This window comes from Pelecanus crispus, chromosome 3, assembly GCF_030463565.1.
Source record: "Pelecanus crispus isolate bPelCri1 chromosome 3, bPelCri1.pri, whole genome shotgun sequence".
NCBI lineage: Eukaryota > Metazoa > Chordata > Aves > Pelecaniformes > Pelecanidae > Pelecanus > Pelecanus crispus.
Genome location: NC_134645.1, coordinates 37,161,096 through 37,180,446, shown reverse-complemented (window position 1 = coordinate 37,180,446; position 19,351 = coordinate 37,161,096). Strand labels below are relative to the sequence as shown.

Below are 19,351 nucleotides of genomic sequence, written 5' to 3'. Positions count from 1 at the left end.
TTCTTTTTCTTCAGATTTTTGGAAAGAACAAGCTAAAACTAAGGCGCTTATATCAGAAAAGAGTAAAATGCAGGAAGAGACACATTGTAATACAAATACTGTGGGTCCCCTAGCAAGGAACAGTTCAAAAGAGGGCAGGGTAGAGCATTTCATTGCTATTGAGTGGGCAACCAACCCCCATAAATATGAATACTGAGTACTTGTCCCATAGCCTTGTCTTCAGTGGTGAGCTCACCAGACATTTGTCCTAAAATCTGCATTTTTTTCTTCCTTGAACTTTTCTTCTCCTCCTCTAGCTCTGTGTTTGGTAACCTCTCAGACCAGTCCGGTGAGATCTGACAAGCATTATTAGTCAGCTCTCTGCTGCCTCAGTTCTCGGCCTGGTGTGTTAATACAAACTGAAATTAGGGCCCATTCAAATCAATATGCCACACTCTGAATGTAACATCTGAAGGCATACCACCCACTTGTTAATGCAGCAGTCACCACTAGCAGAGAAACGGAAAGGTGCAGTAGTAAGCTCTTCATCTGCCACAGATAAATCGGATGAGGACCATGAATTAAGACCTCAGTGCTCCCATCCATTGGGGCAGTATTGCAGACAGGAGAGGCAGTGCTATGAACAGGCAGCTTCAGAGGCTGCTTTTCACTGACGGCACACATCACTGGGATCTGATTGCAGACTGTTTTAAACACTACCCAGTGATGTAGACTTGACTTGGTTTGTGAGATTGTGTTCGAGCAGTACTCTTCCTCAGGGCATCTCACCCAAGTTAGGCAATCAGGTATCCCAACTTCAGCCTCAGGCATCTACTTGGAAATTTATTCCCTCCCTGACACAATCTTTTGTTGAGAAAAAGCCATTACACAATATAAAACAGGAATTAAACCTCAACACATTTGCTAGCCCTAACATTTGCTCTGTGCATAACTAATGCTGGTCCTAGATTCCTAATGACTTAAAATAAAAACATAAAAATTAATGTTTTATAAAGCTGGAAGAAAAGACTTTCCAGTACAGTGCAAAAATGTAACACAACCCTCACATCATGTGGACTCATCACTTTAAACTAAGCAGCTGTAAATGCCACTTTTCTTTTTAATTTTGCTACACATACTCATGCCACCCATACTGCCTTTTCTTTCCACTTTTATGCAAATGTTAAAGCAAATTACAATCTCTAGCCTTCTAAGTCTTTCTTGTAGGCATGTGACATGGCTGAATAGAAGTACCTTCCCACCTCTTTACTTTCTGTGTTTTATGGTGCAGTCCCAAGATAAGTAGGTGAGCTTTCTCTTCATGTGAGCTTAAGTATGAGCCATTACTTAGCTAAAAATCCAGAGAGAACATCGTCAGCAGAGTTCTTCCCCAGCTCTGGAATGGCACGGGGGCAGTGAGAAAGTAAGGTTAATTAGAGAGCAGCTTCTCGTTGGCTATTTAGCTGAAACCTTTATTGTAAAATCTCTCAGTCACTGCTTGAGCACAAGCTGAAGATCCCACAGCTATTGGTCTGAGAAATTCCTATTTGGGGCAGCACAGCAAGTGGTCCAGATGCTAAGCCAATGCCACAGAAGCCCGGGCCTTCCTAGTAAATCTGGTTGATAGTCAGTTTAGCAAATACCTGGTCTGTACCACGTATCAGGTGAATGTAACATAATTAGTAACCTGCTACATCACCAAAGAAAAACTAATGACAGCAACCAGTGTGAAAGATCTTTTAAAATAACAAACATGTCCAGTCCAAAAATCTCAGCACCGATGTAATCTCTTATTTACACATCTCCTTTCTGAGGGGATGAAGGACTCTAATGTTTCAGTACTGGAAACTTCCACTGGTGATCCAAATTGGGAGAAAAATACTCAGTGTCCTGAAGGATTGAGGTAGCAGACCCTCTGCAGAACCACAGGAGGCGAGGTAATGCTGTCATTCTGCACTATTCAGATAGTAAGGTGTTGAGCAGTCCAGGTGCAGCTGGTGGCTACAAGCTGTTCTTTTAGAGATGTTCTCCAAACTTTGAATCAAAATTAGGTAGAAATAGCAGGTTTCTCTCTAGCTGAGGCAGATAATTGCTGGAAGGATTTTACACTTGGGAAGTGTTTAGCAGAGACAGTCATCATCTTAAAGAAACTGTGTACTTTGCCAAAAGTCAAGACTCTCCTACAGGCTGGCCTGTGCAATGATGTTTGTGGCAACTCTTTGTTTGGAGTACAAAGAACAAACAATAGCCAGCAAGCAGCCCAAACCTTGTGCACAGCTGAAACCATCATTTTACCCTTCATGCTAAACTTTAGTTTCTCCATGTGCTCTTAAGCTTCTTGTTTTCAACCTAAACCAGGATCCTGGGCATGAAATAGCAATCCAAATGTTAAATCATGCAGTTTTTAGTACCGTGGGGATTTGCTTGACTGAGGAAAGAGCAGCACAATTCAAATGAGACCCAGTTTAACTTTTGCTGACATTAATGCCAGATTCTGATATACGAAAAATCCTGGTCTGTGCCTTATGTGAAAAGGTAGTATCTAAAAAAGACTAAATTATCAACGGTTATTATAAATCCCTACAGGATAGCGGGATTCACCCTACTTTCCCAACTAAGATTAATCACCAGAAAATATTTTGTCCCCACCAATGCTGTATTGCAAATGATTCCATCAGTTCATGTAGCACAGTAGGGGTGCACTTTTCAACCCCCTGGAAAAATGTGCTGGAATACAGGGTGCTCCTGTTTTTAGAATCGCATATCCAAGGAGATGGTGCCCTCAAGAGATCCAGTCATCTTAAAAACACACGTAACTTTGGAACCCAATCCTGAACTCAATTCAAGGGCAGGTAGTAAGCTGACAAACTGTAGATGCTGGGCCTACCCACTTAACCTAGTGTGTATTTTCCAGTCTAGGTTGCATTTGTAGAGACACCCCAGGTGGAAGAAGCAAGCTAGCTTTCTATCCCCATCCTTTTCTGAATGAGATTTAATGAACCTTTAAAAGCTACGAGTCCCCTTCCCTGTCTCTCAAGATGTAGGAAGTTGTTTTGACTTTCCCACTGATTTGATTTTTTCTGCCTCCAGCTTTTCAGAAATGCAAATGTCTTCCTAGCAAAAAGGAGATACCATCTTCGATGTTTGATTTAATTACTACCAGTGAGTGCACGAGGCAGGAAAGCGAGTAAGCAAATCTCAGTGTGCAGCCTTTCCATACAGAGAACATGTATTTTGCGTGAACATGTAAGTCAACTCCTACTCCTTATGGAAACAGACCCAAGACTCCTGCATGCACCTTATTGTTTGCTCATTAATTTAGTCTTAAGTAACAGTTGAACAGGTCTAGAGTAACTGACAACCAAGTTTGTATTTGAGGCATATATTGACAGCAGTGATCTAAGACATAGGCTCCCATTCCAAAGAAATGTGGGTTGGTTTTTTTTTTTTTCTTTTTTTTCCCTTTTTTTTTAATTGAAATACCAATGGTGTCTCTAGGAAGAAAGTCTGTGTACTATCTTGCATCCTGATTCTGGAAGATATGGGTGTTAAATAAAGCATTTTGGATTAACAACATTTAGTCCCTTCACAAAAGCACAATGCTTTAAAATTATTTAATAATTAATTTTTAATTATTTTTATAAGAATCATAATTAAAAATCGACACAACTCCAAGCATGATAGGACAGATTACAAAGAGCCAGAAATGGATTCTCTGTTGTAGCTTATTCAGCTGCCAGGTTTAGGCATAGCAGCCTTATTGTTTGAGTTTGTTCTGGTTTACTTCCAGCCTGTAGCCCGTGAAACTTCTCTGTGGTGCCTCCACAGGGCGTTCTTTAATCGAGTGCCATATACAGTCATGACACCATAATTGCCCAACTTACAAATTGGGCATCTCTTATTCTTTGCAACCATCAACTGTCTTTAAAGAATCCCTGATGAAGTAAAAACATTACGCTTATACCCCTTTTGCCAGATTATGACATAGAGGAAGACTGACCAGTTGAAAAGCTGCAGTTTTCTACAGTTCCTTTTTTGTTTTTGCTTTTTTTTCTTTTCTTTTAACTGTTTTAGCCTTCTTAACCTTCAATAGCAGATGATGCATCAATTAGAAGAAATAACTATAATTAACTTAGAAAAATGTATTTTCTTTCCCTCCTGACTTGCAAACACCAAAGTATTAAAAAAAAAAAAAATCTTGTCATGCTAAATTTGCTAGGTGGGTGCCACACTTGTACATTACCTCGTCATTGTAACACATACTTTCAATATCAAGGTAGGGTTATTGCCATAACCTGGAGACTGCCATGCAGTGCTGCAAAGCAAGGAACTTTTTGTTCCTGCAGTTTTGTTCATTTAGCCGTGGCTCTGGCCTTTCTTACTATGCAGCTTATTCCCGACTCATTTTCTGAGCTTACAAAATACAAGATAAAAATAGATTATTGTTCTATCTAAATTCCCATAATCCTTGTGCTCATTAAAAATAAAGTCATGTAACTGTTCTTAGTCAGGATTGCACTAATTAGTGCAATTGGCACTTCTGACCTTGTGATATCTACCTTTAATACACTCAGGTTTGCTGTGCTGCTTGCATTACCATTCACAGCATATATAACACCTCCTTCCACAACAAAGTGCTGGAGAGATATATGCAAACCAGAAAATAAAGGTCGGAGCTTTTTGCATAGTAATATGTAGTTTTTCCTCATACTCACCTTTGGCTTAACTGAATATTTTGGATTTATTTTCATATAATAAATTGAAGGGCCACAAATAAAAATCAGAGGCCAACTTTTCATAGATCCTTTAGGGAGACAGAGCTGTTCCCCAGAGAGCTCTTGACTAGTGGCTCTGGTTCAGGATAGCAGCACGTAGGTTGCTATAAACAACTGCTTGGGTCTCAAAGATTTCAGGGAGATACCAGCAGAAGCTTATTGAACTTAACCTCATTTGAGTGCTTTTTGTTTTGTTTTTTAAAGATAGACAGACTAGGAAGAAGGAAGTAAATTCCCTGTTTGCTCACTCTACCTTATGGAACAGCTTTATCTTTTTAGTCTTCTTCACTATACGATAAAATTGAATGTGTGTATTTTTGTGCAGGAAATGAAAAACCATTGGCAGTAGGTTTTTTTTGCTGTAGCTGCTAACATATTTACCATTTGATTTATATATATTTCACTGGAGTCAGGAAATCACTAATGGTAAATCCATTAATAAATCTAATCCTCTCACCATCAAGCTGTACTTAAATAAGAATTTAAATAAATTCTACTGATAGGACAATCAATTCTCTCAATGTTGTAATAAAAAGCAGAAGGAACTTAACTATGCAGGTGATGGATCTACCGGAATGAGAACAGAAATTTAAATAGTTCAGAGAAATCCTCACTCATGGTAGACTGACAGAGGTATATAGAACTAGGAAAGGTAGAGGAAAAAAGCTACGTCAGGGATTTTTTTTGTTTAAACCTCTCATAACACAAGAGGGAAGGAACAACCAATGTAAAGACAGAACATTTCTAACAAATGAAGCTTTTTCTGAAACAAAGGGGACTTTTGAAAGTGTCCTGTAGGGCTCATTAACCTCCCCAAGCTCAAAAATGTAGAAGGACAACAGAACAAAACCGATACTGAGGAGGCAAACTAAAAGGAAAACAAAACAGGGATATAAATTTCAGTGGGCCAGGACATTAAGTCAGCTTCTAATGGAAGGGTTAGGGAGAAAATCCCTATATATAGCAAGGTTATTCGATGCTTGTCCACTCCAGGGATCCTTACAATTTTCCCTGCGGCACTTGTCCTGGCTATTCTGGGTGTGAGGATAATGGCTCAGATGTATCTGGGACCTGATTCTCTATGCAGCTCCTATCATCTGTGTTTACATAATGAAGGAATGCATTTTAATAGTTAGCTCCAAACATGAAAATTACTGAGCAGTCTGAAAAATCAGTATTTTATTTGTTGCTATTTCTTGCAGAATCAGGGTCTTTGTAAGCCTGGAGCAGAAAATGGAAACATTGTGTTGAGAAGTTAAAAGCCTAAAAAAAGAATTGGCCATCTAGCTACTAATAAAATTACAAGTTTCACAGACTTTCGGGCCAAAAACCATCATGACAATTATCTCATCTAGTTGCCTGCATAATGTAGGTCACAACCTCCTGCTGCAATTAGGCTAAACAGTACCTACTTCTATTTCAGCTCTGCAATAAAATATTTAAGACAACAGTTTTGATTTCAAGACTTGAGGGATGGAGAACCAAACACATACCCAAGTTGGGGCTTCCCCCGTCCCCCTCATTCTGAACTCGGCTAAATTCTGCACCGCACTGCTGCAGCTTAAATCTTTTCCTCCATACTGGAGTCTGTGACTGGCAGTACCTGCTGAGTACTTGTACGTAAGAGAATTGTGTTTTACTTACGCTTGGATAAACTAAGCAGACTAGACTTTATTCTTCCACTAAAATAAGTTTTTACCTTTGTGTCTTTAATTGGCTCTGTCTGGGGTCTTTTAGGGGCTGGGTTGGTATAGCTTCATTTTGTGTGTGTGTGTGGGGGGGAAGGTTTATTCAATGACTAATGCTGAAAATCGATCTTGATCTAGATCCTTCTCTCAGCATATCCAAGAGACTTGTGTAAGGGGCACACAGTAGTAGGTGTTAGAGGCAACCTTCGGAGACTGTCCTCCTGCACATGTTCTTCTGTCCGCTTAGCAAATACTTAGCTGTCTGCAAAACATACTGCTGTTCTAAACAGTACGGTGCAAACATAACACACACACCACACCTTATTAGTATTACCGTAGGGCAAGGGCTGGAGTAACAGAACCCATCAGCTACAACTTTAAGTGACAAAGGAATCAATACTCAATACTGGAACAAACGGAAGTGGGAGAAAATTTATTTGCCAGAAATTAATCCAGCACTGGTTAATCGACATTGTTTCAGCAAATATTGCTGCAGGCTTATGGGCAATTAATGGAGCTTAGTTTCATGACTCTACTGGTCTATTAGAATAGTATTTATACTTATTTTTGTCATCAATTTTGGCTAAGAAACTTCCTGGAAAAACAACCCCACCATAATTATAACATAGGAGGTTCAGCTCTGAAGCTCTTAAAATTGTGCTTGTTGAGCATAGGCCCCATAAGTCATTGGCTGTGGTGTAACAGCAGAGTACTGCACACAAAATGTTCCACTGCTTTTACGAGCTGCAAGGGAGTACTTAGTCAAAGCAGGGACAAAAAAAAAAAAAAACAAACAAACCAAAACCCCCAAAAACCACCAACCCCCAAAACAAGCCAACAATTCTGTTTTACAGATTTTAAGTTCAGCATTTGCAATGCAGGAAAATGACTGTCTCATCCAGTGAAGGGAGTTTTCTTTCTTTTTCAGGAAGATGCATAACCCCTCGTGCACTTCAAGATGCAGAAGGACAGCCCCTGTCTACTAGGTCTGGGTTTCCCCCCTTCAAATACTTGCCGATGAGGAAGACCCAGCGTGTCAGCCTAAGAGAAACACAGATATAAGGGAACACGGCAAGAACAACAATGAAAGCATCTGCAGCGTTTTCAAAAGTGTGGAGGGAAAAGAAAACCCAGCAGTTTCGCCTTGGAGGAAAGCACTGGCAGGCTGGGTTTCACAGCACTGCTGTACCCATCATCTCCTCCTCAGGGAAGGAGACAAGCACAAGAAAAAGGAAACAGGCTTGCTGACTGGACTTGCTGGAGGGAGGCGAGGGTGTGACAGATGTTAATCAGCAGCAGTGCTTCACACCATCACATCTGGATCTGAAGTTTCAGCTTCTAACCTCTTGTGACATGGAGTCTGCTGCTTCTGAGGGGAGAGCCAGTGGATGAAGGGGAATGATTCTTCCCTAAAAAGCAACCAAGACTGTGAGACAAGGGAGGGGAGAAAAGAAAAAAAAAAAAAAAAAAAAAGAGGGGCCAGGTTGTAACAAGCAGAAAAGTTAGAGAGCCAGAGCTCAGAGCAGGTGCAGTTTCACCAAAGGAAGGAGCAGTGAGCAGCCAGCCACCCCTCAGAGGTGAAGAAAACCTTATGAAGGGAAAAACCTTACTAAGGGACTGGGCAGCATTTATTTCAACTCCAAGTCAGTGAGCCAGCCATGCCTAACCTGGAAGCAAGGTCACTGTGGGGAGGGAAAGACTGGTTTAGAATTTTTTTTCTTCCATCTTGTCCAGCCATTTTGTGTCAATATTCAATACATGGTCTCCCTAATGCTGCAGACAAATCCTCCTGCCCACGGCTCAAAGGGTCAAATCTGCCCTTTTATTTATATAGATGTATTTATTTACAGTGGAAACTCATGCAGCCATCAGGTGCCAGAGTCTCAAATCCTTCCACTGTCACTGTCTTCTGGGACAATTTTTCTTCCTGATACACTCTTCATCTAATCCTTGTGGCTAGATGACCTTCCTTTTGCCTCTGTTATGATGCTTACTGTCAAACACACTCTACTAAGTGATCTGGACTACTCAGTGACTTGTCCTCAGAAATAACATATTGGTAGAATAAAAAAAAAAATGTATTTTATTTCATATCATTTATGAAAATATTGTATATAGTTGACTAGATCAGCACAGAATCATACTAGTTAACTGCAAATGGAAAATTTTCTCTTCAAAAGCAATTTAGTATAAATTGACCTTTTATAGGTTTTCTCCTTCAGAGTCTCAAGTGAGATTACAAAGCCTCAACTAGATTCTGCCACACAATAATCAGCCACATTTGCCATCTCATCAAGTTTGGTATTGTAGTTTTGTTTAGTAGAGCCATTGTTGGCTTTTCCCAAAGCCACACTGACTGGCCTTACAGAGGTTAGCTTATTATTTACTCATTGGATGGACCTGGAGTTTGGTCTTATTTATCACTGTCACAACATCCATTTTCCCAGTTTTCCAGAAAATCTGTACATCACAATCCAGTGAGCTCCTTGCTGTCTTTAATACGCACGGATCAACCTATCCATTCTTGCCAGCCTTTAGTACTTGTGCAATAGTATCATTTACAATAAATTCTATGACTTTTTTTTTTTAAAGTAAAAATATAAGCACCCTTATTCAGCTGTGCTAGATGCTAGCACTAGCTGCTCTGAAGATTCTGATGTATCCTTTCTCCAACCTCATAGAGAAGTCTTAATCAAACCAAATAGCTAACTCAGGACAAAACCAGATGACATCAGAAAGGCCAACTGACTGAAAAGAGCTCTTCCTTATTCCACAGAGAACTTAAGGACATATGGGAAATTTAAATCTTAATGGGTCCTACCTATATAAAGACACCACCAAGAAAGACTTTTTTGCAGGAGATACTGTGATCTCAAAGGTAGCTATGGCACGTAACACGTCTGACCATCTCAGGTGCCCGTTTTTGCGACACTTCAGACTGCCGGCCCATCGCAAGCCCCGTTCTTACAGCTCTGCCCATTACTCTGCAACTTCTTTTGAGAGAAGCCACCTAGAATTGGCTAGAAAGTTATGTACTCACTCTGCGCGCCCCATGGGCTAAGCGCGCTATTTTATAGTATATTCGAAGCTCCCAGCAGCTCTCAGAGAGGCAGGGAGGGACAGAGGGACAGGAATGCCTGGAACCGGAACCTAACTGCAGCAGTTCCCCTGTGCCCTCAGCTAACCTGCGGCAAGCCTTGCAGTACATTTCACCAGGTGTGTCTTTTTTTTTTTTTTTTTTTAAATCAACAAGTTTCTTTGTAAACCGGAGTGTGCACACATGACATTCACATACCTTTTTTATTTGTTGCCTCAGCTGAAATCAGTGATATTTAAAAATGCAGAGAGCATCCTTTCAGAAAACCTGTGACAGTTACCAAAAAGAGTAAAAATACAAGATGGAGTCCTGAGAGATAAAAATTTATTTATATCTGATCAGCATGTCATGATATGGTCACAACTCATACAGCTGACATTCCCATAGCCAAAAGAGGGAATTTTTTTTTCTTTTTAAAAATACAATTTTCTTTCCAGCAGGAAGGATTTTTTAAACCAAACATTTCATACTAGGCAGGAATTAAAAACAATGGCTTTTTCAGTATGACAACAAGGCTGGTAAGGACTGGATCCCCCACCAGTGCCTAATATTCAGATTTCAAGTTTTCCCTCCCACTGTCTCCCCCCGCCCTGATTCCCCCCCCCCCCCCAAACACCACACAGGAAAACAAGACAAAACCCAGAAGGGAAACAAAGAGGTAGACGTAACTACAACCATGGCACTGTTCTGGAAATTGTGCAAGATGTCTTACTATGCTCCAAGGAGTTCCTTTTTGCTTCGTTGTATGTTGCAGTATTACGCACCAGCAGTTAACACGGAAGGCGACACAGAGCTACGAGCTATCGTTAGCGAGAGATGCCAGGGCCACAGAATGAAGGGCGCTGTTCCACTCGGTATTGCTTTGCCTAGCTGAAGTTGTTTAGACTTCTCCGTTAAAAAAAAAAAACACGTATCTACAAATGATTACAGCCTTGCTCATGAAAAGGTTGGATTCACATCTTTCTAGGACAGTGGCAACCCAGGGTCGACAGGGGCCCAGGTTCTGCTCTCAGTGCACCCTCAACTCTCAGAAACTTCCAGGGGAATCATTGCTACGCAGCGACCCGCGGAGAAACTCTGCAGCTTGAGCGCCAGCAAAGTTTCCAGCGGGTGCTGGAGCGAGCGAGGGCCACAGAAGCTGCTTTCCCCCCTCCTCCCTACTGCTCCACTCCTCCTCCCCTTACCACTTCTGGCATAGAAGCATTTGTCTCTGTGTCCTTCCTGATGAGAGCTCTAAAAAGCCACGTTATCCACCACAAATTAACACCGCAGCTGTATAGCGAACCAAAGTGTTATTTTGCTGTTTGTTGTGTTTATGGAAAGCACAACAGAGGCTGTGTAACTACCGGATGTAAGCACAATAAATGCAACCAAAGAGAATCATCTCATCTATTAAAAATTAGAAGCACATGAAATAATCTTGGAAAAGAAATCAACTTTATTTTTGCCACACAAAAAGAATAATGGGAAAAGACACCTATAATAATCTCTGTAGAGAAATGCTGCTTCTGGTACCTGTCTACATTTCTGAAAGACATCTTGGCTGCTGGAAAGATTTGATAAAAAATCCAATGAAATAAACTCAATAAAATAATTCCAAACACAACCAGCCCTTTGCAAAATCATTGAGAGTCACTACAGGCTTCTGCATCCATTTTATCATACAGAACAGAAATGCAGGTAACACAGGAGGGAAGGAGAAAATTGGAGGTGAAAATAACTGGTATCAAGAAAACTAATTTTATCATGCAAAATGAAGACCATTGTAGAGTAATTTTAAGGAACTAACTCACTTTAATAGGACAGTTGTTCAGTGTATAATTACTTCATTATCCAATGATAAAATAGAAGGTTTAAGTTTTAAAATGCATAGAATCCTTTTAAAGACTTCTTTTGTATCACAGCCAGGTAGTCTACAGTTTTTACAGAAGAAATAAAGCTGCTCAGAAATGTTCATAATGTATGCAGACATTTTAAACCAGAGTATGGTTTCAATTTTGCTCTTCCAATTGTTCTTTTTTTAAAAAAAAAAGTGTAAAAATTATCAAATATGCAATTTTGCAAAATAACCCTTTATTTCATATGGCTCCATTATTTCCAAACAATACAGTACCCCAGATGTATAATTATTTTGTGTGATTGTATCAGATCACCACAAAATCTCCAGCTGACTATCAAGACACACCCAACCCTGGTCTCATGATTTGGAAATCCCAGTTTTAAGTACCTTTGGTCCCAAAATTTTATGTCAAGGCAAAATGGAGCAGTTGAATCCTGTCACACACAGTGATCGGTATCCGTATTATCTTGTAGAAACAGGTGAAAAAAGTTAACAGCACTTTATGGCAGTGTCAGACAGAAAAAAACCAGTTACATCATCATTTGCAAAACAAGTGAATAATGAACAGTACCACAGTGTTCGTTGTATTTTTACTGCAATAAGATGCATCTTATTTTTGATGCTGGAGGCGGAGGAGGGAGAAGGAAGCTTTTAATTTTCCAGTGAGCACGGTAAACTGACATCTTGCTTTTCGAAATCTGATGAGCGCAACTTAAAAAAAAAAAAAAAGATTCCCTCCCGCAAGCGACATCATTGTTGAAAAGCTTGATAGAACCATACATAAAATACTAGAGAACCCGTAAGGAAGGCGCACTCACCAAAGGGCACTGAAGAAAAACCACTGCTCGTTGTGAACGGGCAGATACTCTTCACGTAATGGGATTTGAAGAGCAGCAACGCTAAACCATTGGGACTTATATCATTTCAACTGTAACAACTTATGAACAACTAAACGGAGAAACGAACAGATGTTTTGTGTGCAACCCTGGGAGAGAACCATCTTTATTTGCAATACACTTAAATTGCTACGTTCTCACTTCTGTGTGCAACAGCTTTCAGTTAGCGTTTTTTCTGTCATTTTTTCATTCTGTATCACTTTATACATTCTTCCATTATATTTCTCCTAATATAAATGCAAAGTTATATTAATTAACCATTTTGGGATCAACTGTATGGTTCATTAACATCATTTTCTTTCAATGGCATTTTGAGGAAGCCCATGGATGGCGCGGCACCGCCAACTGCCACACGGTAGAACCGAGCTGCAACCCACAGGAACTGACGCTTTACAAACCAGCCTGCTAAGCTCCAAACAGTCTTGACCAGCACGGTGTTTTTAGCACAGAATTTCCTGTATGTTGTATACTTTTTACGTTTTCCCCTTAATAGAAAAACTTCTTTTATCCAGTTTATTCTCTTTCATGAAGCAGCATCCAAGTTCACGCTGGGAGGGTACTTCCGAGTTTCTTAACAACGGTTTCATTCCACCGTCACCTACAGCAACTCAGCCGTAAGGAGACACAACATCAGGTGCTCTTCCCATTTTCCAGTGCAGGCAGGCAAGAAGCCCAAGACCTAATACTATTTACTCACCCTACCAAAACAACCATCAGTGCTTGAAAATAAATGTCTCGAAATAGTAAGAACTACAGAGGAACAAACTGAAAATGAACAGGACCAGATAAATCAAATGATTACCTGAAACATTACTGCACACTACTAATTTCTTTAGGCAGCATGTGAACACTCACTATTGACTGCAATCCACTGGAAAAAAACAAAATACTGCAATTGAAAAAACAGTATGCTCTGACACAGAGTTCACGGGGTCTATAAAGAACAACCTCCTGATGCGAGTTACCGCTGTGCAATCTGCTTATATAAACTTCCCTTTTTATGTCACTCCAGTCTGCCCTAGCTCAAAATAACCCCAGCTGTACTGTGGGCACCTCTGTGGTTCTCATCAAACCACCTGGTGGAGGACAGAAATGAGTAGCGTGCCATCTGCATTTTGCAGTTTTGAGAGCCTGCTTACGCCCACGTGCAGACGACATAACCACTTACCCGGTAACGGCACGGGGCTGCCCCAACACCCTCCTGTAAAATGGCAGATTAAATACATTCATTCCATCAGCTGTACTTCAGCAAGAACAACAGGAAAAAAACCCAAATACTCCCAAGACCACCTCCCTTTCAGGGCACACCTCTTTTTAAATGGATTTCACGTCACACCAGAACTCAGGTGTGTGACTGCATGTAAAGAGATGGGAGCTAGAAACAGGACCTTACCTAAAACATTAAGCTGTAGGCAACCACCGTCCTTTGCCTCCCAGCTGCAGTGGTTCTTTTAAGTCAATGAGGGGACTCATAGTGCAGGGGAACTTACTATAGTGTATCATTGGGCAACCATCCCACTGAGCTACCTCAGGATAAAACTACTGCTTTTGGGGGGATAGGGCTGGCGTATTTGACTAGGTATTTTTCCATTAAGTCAGGGAAGCTGGCATTGCCTGGTATTTTGGTATGCTCTCAGCTCCCCCCGTAAAGGAAACACTGGCTAGGTTTTGTATTCCGCACGCCACCCACTGTGATCCATGTAGCAGGAGCGGGCGAGAGAAGGGGGATCAATATTGCTAACTCGGAGCCAAAACTACTGAGGGCTTACTTTGCTCTCAGTAAAATTACTCTGTAAAAAGGCAGTATGCCAACATCTGAAGTTCTGGCTATCCTGCTTGTATTTAGAGAGATTAGTTTTATTTTAGGAACAGCTCTCTCAAATCTGCGTATAATCACATAAACACGATGCCAACTAGACCTGCCAGAAGTAAGACCGTACATCATAGACATCCTTTCAAAAGTATCCTCTGTTTCACATCTGAAAGTGTCTTCTGTTCCGGTTTGCCTTTTAATTCAACTCATCCTTCTTCCAGTAAGATTTTAGCACAGTGGTGACCTAATTAATACTGCCCTCCATGTAGTTATTCAGAGTACACCATACTTTTTTTTTTTTTTTTGCAGTAGTACCTTCCTGTAGATTTATGACAGCAATTATACCTATTTTTTCTTTTTAAGAAACTAGTTTTTCTTCTATTACTCCTTAGCAAAACATTAAGATGGTTGGCATTGAATTATTTAAACTCTCCCACAAGTATATTTAGCGCTGTTGCAACTAGCAGGGAGAAAAAGGCCTCTATAAACCACTCAAAGGTCACCTTGGTTGCACTGCAGTATACAAAATACAAAGGTGGCTAAAAATCACCAGCAGCACCAGCAGACCTTCAGAAACAGCTAGAATTGCTCTGGCTTCCAGTGCGTGACAAATAAAGCTTTTCCCTATTCCCTAAGTTTTATGTCTTTCCTTCACTGTATTTTCACCTTTAAAAGTGCATTTTGAAAACCAATAATGACCGTTGAGGTGCATTCTGAACAAAAAGGGAAAATAAACCAAGTGACTTTATGTTTTCCAAGTTTCCTCATAATACAAGATACTGGCAGCACATGGAATTTGGAGAGCCGATGGTAAGACCACAGCAGGGGTGGGCTGATTCATCAAATGTGGACAGCTTTTTCATCACACTGTGATGCTGCAATGCTTTTTTGAGGACCGAGTCCTCACAAAACACACCTGACGCTGGATCTTATTTGGGTTTTGGTTTTAGATCAATGTGTCTAATACAACAGCTGCTGACTGCGTAGCTGCAAAGATACAGCCACCAGCTCTGTTGGGTATCTTTGACTCCAGCACAATGAGTTGCCATGAAGTACACATTTGTGCAAATGAGGAATCTCTACCACACCAATGCTGTACAGACTACTGAAGAGACAAGTTGCTGAATTTTCTGAGCTCTAACTACAATGCCGAGAAATACTTGCGGTGACAGAGCTTTCTTGTCACAGACATTCTTCTACAGTGGTTGTACGATTGCACCTTTTGTCCAAATGCTGAATTTGCGTAAGTGTGGGTGAGAGTATACATTTTTAAAAATACAGACAATTCTTAAAGTAATACATCATCAGGTCACTAGGTTACCGATCTTCACTTTGGAGTTTAAAATTTCCCCAAAGAAAGGTAAGAGTCCGTCCAGTATTTTCCTTTACTCTTGAATATTCACATTTGCACATACAACATCATATTCATTTGCAAGAGCCTGGATTCCCACTGTGTCCTCAGGTCCACTTCTAAAATAGGCAATGATAAAAATACTGAAAGATGCAGTACCACATACCGCCTGACAAAAACGCAAGTGATTGTATGCCGACTAGCCACAGGTTACTGAGGGTCATCTCCCGAGAAATAGCTTTTGTTTGACCCTGCAGTGGAGGAAAAGCTCCTAAAAGGGAAAAGAAAACATATTTAATGCTTCTGCAGCAGGAACGATAGCCTTAATGCACAATTCTTTACCATTGCAGTTTGTCCCAGCAACAGTACCCACAAACAATTAATTGGTTACTTCTGTATTATGCTGTTAAACTTCCAAACGATTCTCCGGCATTATCAGTTATCTTCAAGAAAATTTAAAAAAAAACCAAAACCAAACCCTTATCATAATTATTAAGAACCATTTTCATTTCATTCAGATACAAACTTTAAGCATAAACCTTAAAGCATTCCTTAAAAGCAGCCATGCTCATTGTATTCAACCCTCGCAGGGAGATCTGACTGTCAGCTAAGTTTTCTGTGTTATTTTTTAAGTTTTTTTAACATCTGTATGATCAAACTGCATGGATTCCACACTGAACTTTACAGTGGCTTGGTAATGAATTTGTATACTGCGAAGAAACCACACACATACACATTCTCAAGGTTCCTCTAGAAAATACATATGCACACACACTTTTTTTTTTTTAAATTTAAAACAACAGTTTCCACATGTTGTTTGCACATTCACTGGCCAGTCAGTCACACAGTCTAAGGAAGCACTGTAATTTACCACGCAGTTTTCCGGAAAGATTTTACTGAAACGCCTGTTTAGATGAGAAAGACTGGCAGGAGATACAGCTGACAGAGTTAAAAAATTCATTTTTCCCTATTTTGACTTTTTCTGACTTACAATACTAAATTAAATGTATCTGAATATGATCATAAGCAAATTGTTTGCATATATTTACACCAGCATATTAAATAACTTGCATTGCATTTTACCGAGATGCACAAAGGCTAGATGATATGAACCCCTTTTGTTGTTAATCCTGAAGCGTGGATATAAAAACTCTAAATATACCAGAGAAGATGATGTACTTCCTGCAGATTATGGAGTCACAGCTACTCATAGAAGAACAAGAGATGAATGATTCAAAGAGTAAAGGTATAGCAGTGTCTATTTTTAATCTTAGAAACCATACAATTTGGGCAATTAGATACCATCAGCAACTTATCGCTATGCTTCACATTTGCAGTCACTGGAGGAATTGCAATCAAGCATTTAAGACAAAGCTCTTCTTCCTGTAGGAACACTCTTAAGTTTAAAAAAACCTAAAAAACCAAACCAAACGAAACAAAAAAACCCTCAAACCACTAAAAATACCCCTTGGTGAATCCCATCCTCCTCTCACCGATACGTATTTTCACACACAGGCAGATTTGCCGCACCATTTATTCCCCAGTAAGTCTCACTCCTAAGGATGTACTTCTCCACTCTACACTACATTTGTTCTTCCACAGCCCATTTGTTTTCCTGTGCCAACACTGAACTTTGGTTTAAATAACTTTCCTTGTCCCTTGGCACTGGCAGCAGCTGTCTCTTCCCCTTCCTCCTCTCCCAAGCCAACTTGTATCTTGCAGAGAAATGATCCTTCACTTCCCTAGCTGAGCCAAGCCAAGCCCTTTCAGTTGTCCTTCACAGAAATGGCTCCTCCTTCCCCTAAATCATCTTGGCACCTATTATCTGTCCCTCCTCCCGGTTCAATTCATATTTCTTGAACGGGGATGACGGACCTGTACACAGAATTTCCAGAAGAGGTTTCAGATTTGGTACAATGAAGACCATTTCCATAGCACTGGTGAAAACCCTCTCCTGTTGCCCTGTAGGATGACATTGCTTACTGGTTTAGTTACATCACACCAGTTGGCTTATGATCAGAGTGAATGAGGAGCATGATGACTTCAGTATACAATTACTCATTTCCAACTGATAAGCTCCTAGCCTATAGGGCTTTTTTTTTAATTAGTCTCCAAGTGCTTTTGTCCCGCTAAATGTAATCTCATTTGTGTTACTGCGGTGTTCAAGGTTATCCTGCTGAAGACTTCAGAGAAATCATGAACTTGCCAATACAAGCTTTCCACTAGCTACTAAAATAGGAGTCTTTGTGTGGCTTAAACCTGCAGATATTAACTGTCAATGGTTTTAATTTTATAAATGAAATCTGTAAAATGCACCTGGAAGAAAGGACAGGACAGTTTCATATTAAAATTTTAGGCAGATACTTTTTTTTTTTTTAAATCTTAAGAGGTCTGGTTTTCCCCAGATCCATTAAAGTTCTTGACGCTTAGGAATACAGCAAAAAGAAAAAAAGTGTTTTAGGCTTTGTTTCCTTCTCTTCCCAAATAAAAATATGCCAAAAGAATGTATTCCTACCGATGACACTGTCAATACAAACCTGAAGTTTCATGTAGCATTAAATGTTACTCTGGCTTTATGAACTCAGACAAGTTCCTAAGCAGTGTGTATTTAAAAAAAAAAAAAAAAAAAAGCTGATGCAGCCCTAAGTCTTGAGACACCAACTTGAGACAACGTAACACGTCAATACATAGCTAGCTCTTGAGCAGCTTCAGGGATTTCCACCTCAGGACTTTTCCAGAGGGGTTCCAAAAACCATAACAGCACTTTTGCAGTAAGCCAACAAAAGCAACACGAGCAACTTCTCAACTGGCATAAACAGTAGTAACTTTAAATTATGCTAATTTATGCCTAATAAGGTCCTATGTCATAGCATTTACATTTAAAACACGTCTTATTAATTCATACTGATTACATTGGCAAATTATAACCAATTATCCTATTTTGGAAGCACATTGCAATGAATAAATCTGATTATATTCATTATACTCTCTGAAATTCTGGTCTAGTTAGATTTTTTGGGTATGACTTATTTTAATGGTATTTGCGGCACAATGTCTCAGTAACAAGAATTCCTTACCTCCTATTGACTACCCTTGTAGTTTTAAATAGATCCACAAACTTATTTGCCTAATAAAGTTCAATATATGGATTTGGATGCAGTTTACATAGCAGGGTCTGACTTTTGCCATCAATGATGGATGAACGACAGCAGTATCTCATAAAGCAAAATAGAACCCTGGGTTATTAAAGAATTCTATTAATCTTTTTAAGCACTACCACTGATAAATTTATTAAACACGCAAAACCAAATTAAAGCAGTCTTTGCCACAAATTATCTAATAGAAGTAGTGTCTTCGTTTAATATAGTCACTCTGGAATATTCAACTCAGTTGATTTAAGAGACTGAATATTTTTCCCCCCCTCAACAACTGTGCTACTTGCTAATGAAGAGATTATTTTTCTTCAGAGACAAGCTGCATTATTTAATCTGGAGTCTTCCTACTCAGTCTACATTTGATAAAATTCTCTTCCTGTATGTCTAAATAAAACTCTATTTTTTCCTCTCTGGATTTTCCTTTTTTTATTTTGATGAATTCCTCTGTTTTGTATTCTGAACACCCACACCCACCCCCCTACTGGAGGGTAGGTGATGTACTTCAGTATCAACTGGATGGGAAAAAAAAAGAGCCTTGAAGAAACAATTCTCCAGCTATCGTTTCAAAGTATTTACCTGATATTTTAAATCACGTGTTTGCCAGGATCCCTTCAGTAATGTTATTAATGCCCTAAGTTCATTTAGATTCCTCTGATCTATTAAAATTGAAAGCATATTATGATAGAAGTGATCCTCAGTACCTTGCAGCAAGAAGGCCAGTACTCGCAGCACAGGGCTGCAGATCAAGGTTCGCAGA

The 19,351-nt window shown here is 39.8% G+C and overlaps 1 protein-coding gene across 1 annotated transcript in view; it reads right to left on the bottom strand.

The window, feature by feature from the left end:
• Positions 1-11,595: 11,595 nt before the first annotated feature.
• The window catches only part of LPGAT1 (lysophosphatidylglycerol acyltransferase 1), a 65,572-nt gene continuing 57,816 nt past the window's right edge, over positions 11,596-19,351 (bottom strand). The window contains exon 7 of the mRNA XM_009492289.2: positions 11,596-15,710. Within this exon, the coding sequence (XP_009490564.2) occupies positions 15,559-15,710 (152 nt within the window). The 3' untranslated portion in view covers positions 11,596-15,558. The remainder of the gene's footprint in view (positions 15,711-19,351) is intronic.